The sequence below is a fragment of the Daldinia caldariorum genome (assembly GCF_022478825.1).
Source record: "Daldinia caldariorum strain CBS 122874 unplaced genomic scaffold F4812scaffold_1, whole genome shotgun sequence".
NCBI classification, from domain to species: Eukaryota; Fungi; Ascomycota; class Sordariomycetes; order Xylariales; family Hypoxylaceae; genus Daldinia; species Daldinia caldariorum.
This window is the reverse complement of record NW_025953037.1, coordinates 2,642,665-2,649,891: the sequence shown is the minus strand read 5'-3', so window position 1 is coordinate 2,649,891 and position 7,227 is coordinate 2,642,665. Positions and strand designations below refer to the sequence as shown.

At 47.4% G+C, this 7,227-nt stretch overlaps 1 protein-coding gene across 1 annotated transcript; it reads left to right on the top strand.

Annotated features, from left to right (window-relative positions):
- The first annotated feature begins 4,817 nt into the window (after positions 1–4,817).
- On the top strand, positions 4,818–7,227 carry F4812DRAFT_29513 (DUF1752-domain-containing protein). The gene is made up of 2 exons (XM_047931178.1): positions 4,818–5,106; positions 5,180–7,227. Exons 1-2 carry the CDS (start codon positions 5,007–5,009, stop codon positions 6,826–6,828), a joined length of 1,749 nt encoding a protein of 582 aa, XP_047795174.1. The 5' UTR covers positions 4,818–5,006; the 3' UTR covers positions 6,829–7,227.

Here is a 7,227-nt window from a genome sequence, read left to right as displayed (position 1 = left end):
GTACGAAGTATAGAGACTGGAGTATAGTTATTTGTTTATTATTTATTTATTTGTTTTAACTAACAGTACCTACCTACCTAGGTACCCGCAACCAGGTTTTCCCAACAGCTTTCCCAAAGCATTGGTTCGTCTCTGGAATCCTTATTGGGGTTGCTATCGCTCGTATCTTGCCCGATTTCGTAACTTGATGCCCAAATAGCGAATGAAGGCCAGCCTCTCAGATCAAATACCGCATGTCAAAACTGTAAGGGAGAGAATCCAGGGGTCTCATGTTTCCAGAAGAAAGGCACACCTCCAATCCAAGTCCATGTCCGTGGTCTCACGATCATTGTTTCTCCTTCTCTTCTAGTACAAGTTCTCAGGCTCGGTTCTCTCCCCATGATAAGAAGCTGGCCGGTAGTGCGCGAGTGGGACTAAAGCAGAGCCGTTTTGGAAATCCAGGGTTCCGTCAAAGAAACGTGAAAGAAATGGTGGTGCATGATAGGCACGCTTTTGGCGAATAGGCCTTCCCGCCTGCCCGATTTAATGTAGCGCGACCTGTGCCATCCCACGTCGGGGATGGGATATCTCGAGAAGTCCTACCTAAGTAGAATACCGGGACACCGCCGTGGTATCTTTTGCCATGCAAAGTTAGGTAGGTAGCAACCTGGACTGGCATCATTTCTTCTAGAATGCATCATGAATGCGCCAACGAACTTCTCAAACCTTGGTATCAAGAGATGATCTACTGCGTGATAGGGGGTGTCAAAGTTCGGTCACTGGTAAAATGTACAGTTACTTAATACGCTTGCAACCCCCACTTACACCATGGTGGTTTGGTTTGCTTGGCTGATCGGTTCGCCGCCGTGCCTGGCATTGAAGGTTAGGCCTAGTTGGGATGCCAATCACACATTACAATTATAACGCTGGAGTTACAGTGGAAGAACCAGTGGGAGAGGGAATGGCAGAGGGAATCACAAGCTCGGTATGAAAATTGACGAGGCTGTTGCCTATTGGAGAGGCTCTAGCAAATCCCGATCGTCCGACACCGGTGGCCATCAATGGCCATTTAAGAGCGATGTGATGATTTGAGATGATTTAAGCGCAGCGCAAGGTCAGATGATGGCTTTGACGTAACTTACAATGCCCTTATTACAATTACATAGTATATGACCATCCACGTCATGACACGATTGAAACCATGACCACGCCTTTTTATTCTGACCCTCAGAAATGCCTCTCCCTCGGAATTATGTGCCTTGTTGTCCTTGTTATGCTGAGCTTTATTATGCCTTGTCAACGTTGACGTCGACCGAAGACCTGCGCGTTAGTGACTTCGCGCGAATGGGTTTTGAGAATACCTAATAACATAAGTCACGGTACAGCTTTTTTCTTTGGCGCTCCTCGAGGGCGCGCAAATGTGACGGAATGTTAGTGTTAGTTGTGATAAGCGACGAATCTACCATGTCGGCGTAGGGATGCTTTGGCCGATTGGCGGGTATTACCTAGGTAGGTATTCGTTTGTTGGCGCTATGCTTGCGAGGCAATGCGCTTGGAAATGTAACGAATTGGTCACAGGCTACGTGATATTGATGCTCTGGAGGAGAGTAGATGTGATTATGGAACTTATCCTTGCTTAAAGACATTCCGTTTTATTTAAGATTTTCATCTCATATTCGTCTCATCAAGCAAATATCGTTAGAGATGAAAGTAAAGGTCGAAGAGGATTAAATCCTACCACCGGCGATCCTTCGGCCTTTTTTTTACTCACAACTTCAAAAGCCATAACAGGTACCTAACCTAACACCATATAACTAAGATAAGTATTAATCTGTTTCGAGCATCTAACTAATTAACTAGCTAGGTGATGAAAATCTCAACTGTGTTCCCTATAAGTAACATGTAAAGGCAAATACCTACAATTGCTATTGTAGATCGCGTGCTACCTCCCACTTACTGTACTACTACACAATTCCACAGGTAGCTTATCAGGATCTTTGTGTAAGGTGTTACTTCGTATTAGATCGTATTGTATCATCGGATACAGGGCTGTTGTGTTCTCTTATGCTCTCCATGGTAGATTCGTGATCCGAGCCAAGCTATACACCTGTGGGGGCGCCCGGGTTCCATTGGAATCATCGACTGTGGCTGAGAAGTTCAGCTGACTCACCGTCCATTGTTGAAGTTATGCGGAGGTCGATATGGCCGCCACAATATCTCCCCGTACTAGGCTATGTCCTCCGCAGCATCTGCCGTTTTGGTCCATTCTTGTGGCCGTAAGAAAGGTACTAAAAAATGACAACGCATACGTAGCTCACCGGTTTTGTTGATGGCACAAGACGACCTCAGTGTCTGCCTGATCAGGTTGGAGTACCTTCACGGCTGTACTCATGCGTATAGTCCTATACCTGCTACGCAAGAGAGAGAACGGGAAGAAAAAGAAGAGGTATAAGCTAGGCCTCATCTTGCACTTGTGTTATGTGTTGGCAACTTGATTTCTGGTAACGTGCCCGGAGGAGATTGTGTTGTCATTGTCATTGTCACTAAATCGTTCAAATGACTGGCCACGACAGTCCAAGTCTACCTAGATCAACAGCCGCACTCAAGCTTGTGGGTAGGTATGATGGGGGGAAAACGCGGGGGCGGTCCGTTGACTACAGGATAGGAGATAGGATAGCTCAGCGAAGTTTCAAATTAGAAGGGACAGTATCACGAGGGCATATTTGCAAGGCGGTTCTCAACATTCTAGCCGGATCTAGGCAAGAAAGAACCGTCGATCCAAGGAGCGGCCTTTCAGTCAGCACGTGCTTCTGTGTTAGCATCAGTGACTGGGTAATGCTTTAGCAGTCTAGTCGTCTATTTTGTGTCAATTTCTGTATCAATTTGATCCATTCGATCAGAGCCAACGTCGGCCGAATGAATTGGCCGTCATACATTCTGTAACCGATGCCGATTGCCCGACTTCGTAGACCCCTTGTGAGTTTGTGACCTCCAGCGGGCTTCAAAATTTGGCTGCTAATTAACGCAGCCAAGGATCACGATGCTTGAGATATTACCGTATTGAGCACAGGCAGCAAACGAGTGTCAAATACACCCAATTATCCAACCTGAGGTAGATACTAGTCACGATTGTCTCGTCTTTCGTCTGTGTATTCCTGTGTATTTGCGGGAATATTTATTCATTAATTGATGTAACGAATATTCTTAGCGCCGAGAGACCCTCTCTCATACATAGTACAGCAACTAGGGCTTCGTTTGCTCGCTTAGTTCAACAGCTGCAATGCAAATTTCTAATTACCATGCTCTATCCCACGCAGAAAATATGAATATGGGAATCAAGTAACCGGGTTTGACGCAGGAAGCTTGTCGTTAGTCGGCCACAGTTGTATTGACAGTGGTATTGCAGTGGTATTGACAGTAGTATTTCAGACACAAACACAATACACAAACATAATCCCGCAGACACCTTGTAAGCTTCTCACTTGCGTCTCATACTATGCGAGAAGGTGGTTTGAAAAATCAAGTCATCAGCGGTCATGCGTAGCTCACGATACACTGGTACTATTCTGTTCCAAACACCAATGCGTATTGGATGTTTTTAAAGGGCCTAATATTGATTGCTGAAAAACGGATGAGATGGTTTAAGGCGAATTATGATATTAGGATATGATACCAGTTAGACCTAGATCCGACATGTGTCAATTGTGCCGGTCGTGTCGATAGTAGACGATAGTAGACGATAGTGACGATAGTGACGATACAATCGTAGTAGGTAGTAACTTATGTTCACTTTGACCATTCACTATGTGCCATCTGCTGCTATCTGCCATTTCCCACTTTGCTGTAAGCTTGCACCCATTGGCCGGGTTCACAAATATTAGTGACCGCCTTGGATTATTTGGAAATGACCAGCCAAACTAATGGGTAACATGTGCCTGTCTTGGGAAATCTAGACAATGAAAAAAATAAATAAAAAATAAACCGCTTGCAGTCCCAGGCAAAAGTGTCTGCTGGTCAGTTGTACAATAAATACACTCACTACATAGTAGTACATATTAGGAAGAGCCTATTGACCGCGGGCGGGTTGCCGGGTAGGTACTCTAGAAGAAGGGGCCTTAAGTGCCTCATTAGGCATGTAATACTCATTTCGGTTTAGATGTTACACTAACATTCTAGCTAATCCTCAATAGGGCAGTATTTTAAGTGCACTAAAAGAGGACATTTCGGGGCGAGTCTGGCCGCTGTGACCCATCTATCGGAGAGAGAAGCGAAAGCCGGTACGTACTCCTGGGGGTACGTACCACAGTACTAAAAAATAGGTACCTCTGCGCGTGTTGTCAAGGGTTGCTACAGCCCCTGATCCCCTGATCCCAGTTCCGCCGCCACCACCCCCGGAGGACCCATAATGAAATAATAGAGTACTTCGGTACGTATTTACACTGGTACCTACTTTTTTTTTTTAAGAAGAGAAAAAAAAAACAGTACGTACCGGACCCAGCGAGGAGTGACCTTGCACACCGCGCCTTCTGCCCACCTATCCTGCCCACTCCACTCCCTCCTATCAAATACATATGTACAACACTATCCGCTTCTCTTCTTCCCTTCTTTATGAACTTACCATGAACAACCAAGAGTTAAAGAACTCTTAAGTGTTAATAACGTCGGCGGTCGTAGTATAACTCGACTAGCATTAATCGACAGCCATAAACGACCTTCCACTTGGACGAAGCATCTCATATCAAAAGCATAGTACCACTTTCGGCACTTTTATATCACCACTAACACCACTCATCTCATCCCTTCTCTCGCCGCCGTACTTCGAACGAACGCCCGAGAACATTCCCGCCAATATTAAGCATTCCACTTCCGGTGCCGATTATCTTGTTAATCAGCCTTTGGGGAAAGATTAAGGAACCGGGTTCTTGACCAATTCGACATTCGCGATCGCTTTCGCGAAAACCTCCTTCACCATATATCCACTACTCTCCCACAGTCTGCTCGAGCAGCCGAGCAGTCACTTAGACGGCATGCCTTGTAAACCTGAAGGGCTGGTCCTGACCGTGGACCCTAACGTCATCCACAAGGTTGACACCAACAACCCCCAGAATCTCTTTAGCATGTGGACTGGTAGGTCTTTGGTTTTTAATACATGGGGGTATGGATGTGGGTCTTCGCAATAGCTTCTAACGCAATATTTTAGTGTTCTCCAGATGCGCCGATTCAGTCGAGCAAGGTCGAAGATTAGAAAATCTTAGCTGGCGATTATGGAATAGGGAAACCTTCTGCTGCGAAGCCAAGGAATTATCTGCTACTTCCGCTACATCATTGCCCAAAGATATCCCCGTCCAACAACAAATATCAGATGTACCCCAACTATCAGGAAGCGTCGATTCCGTCGTCGACGAAGAAGCAATCGATTTCACAACCATCTCCGACCCCATGGAAATTGTCCGTCCTCGAATTGTTCGACAAGACTCTTGTGCTAGCAGCCGAAGCAGGGGCCGTGAGCGGCATATTACTTCGGACCACCTCGAGAAGATGGTGGTTTCTATCATCCAGGAGAAGGAGCCGAACCTGGCACCTCTGCCAGCGATGAGCTCTCCCTCGATCGAATCATCGTCAGATGCTTCCCAATCCTCCAGCTCAGAATCAGAACAGACCCCCGAAACAGAAACCAGCGAGTCTACCAGCGAGTCTACCAGCGAGCCAGCCAATGCGCCGCCCCCGTCGCACTCGAAACCCGCAGAAATTCCTGCCACTACAGTCATCCGAGGCTTCTCGCCGTCACAAGTACCATCATTCCGCGTATCCCACGAGCCTAAGTCAGCTGCACAGGACCCAATTCCCGAACCTCAGTCATCTCCCGCTCCCAAGCCGGTGCAGCTTAAGAAGCAGCCTGCGAAGTTCAAGCTTGGTGACTCCTCCAGCAATGAGTCCTCACCACAGAGTGTACAGCCTCGCAAGGCTCTACCACCACCTACTAAGAGGCCAATGTTTGAAGTTGGCGTTGGTTCATCTGGTGAAGATGAGAGCCCATCTCTTAAGAGCGCCGTGCACTCTTCTCGAGCGGGCTCTATGCTCAATTGCCAGAAGAAGCAGACCTCGTTCAACAACCAGGTCACAATGAGGACAATCCAGACACCTAGCGACCACTCCGACAGCTACATGGATGAAAGCGCCATTGATGATGACGAGGATGATTCTGAGTGGGAAGACTCTATCGAGGAGAGTGGCAAATCTAGCATTGATGATGCAGTCACATTCAAACGAGTCCCGTCGAAACCGAACCTTACCTCTCAAAGATCACTGATCAGCCTTATGTTCGCTGGACAAGAAGAACGAGCCAAGGGTCTCAGCAACTACGCGTCTCACTCGACGCCTGCCATTCCGCAACGCGCGCGAATGCTTCAAAACGCCTCGAACATGAACATGGTGTCTTCCCCTAACGATTCCGACAATGGACTCGAGATGCGAAGAGGTTTACGACCTACGCCATTGAAGCCTATTACCGAGGTCCCGAGAACAGGTGCTCAGCCCATCATGGTCAACCCCCAGACCCACCACTATCACCAGGCCGCGTTATCACCTAGGACCACCCGACGGAACATGCTAGCCACAGAATTGACCGAATCGCTTCGCCGTCAGCTTCTATGGGAACGACAACAAAAGTCGTCTACCGCCAATGCCGTCCTAAAAAGGCGGCATACCTCCCTTGATGTGGCCAACTTGAAGCAGTTTCCCGAGAAGGCCTATATGAACAAGAAGCGCCAAGAAGAGCCCAACTCCAGCAGCTGGAACCAATACTTTTCCCGCGAAGAATTCGGCGGCTACCACGCCCAGGGTTGGTAATCATTATCTCCCCTATCCTACGAAGCTCGACAGAATATACCCTCAATCGAGTTGCTGGCATGCACTCGACGGCAGATCCACAGGCTGCCTTGTACTATTTTATTTTTTCTTATTTTCATTTTTTTTCATGAAGCATTGCGAAACTGGTTGCTTTCTACGATACCGATTGCATTGCATGAGGCCCGGCGTTTAATGATGTTGTTTAATCACGAGGCGTACCATCGCCGATAATCACACACTGCATGGTTATCTAGTGGGTTGGTTTCGGACCAATCACGGTGTGGCCTCACCGTTACAGCGCATAGGCTGGTTGCTTTACGGTCCGCTTGAGACTTATCGTCGTGTCTATGGCACTCGCCTTTAGTTTTCATGTTTATTTGGCACTAATCGGCGTTGCTA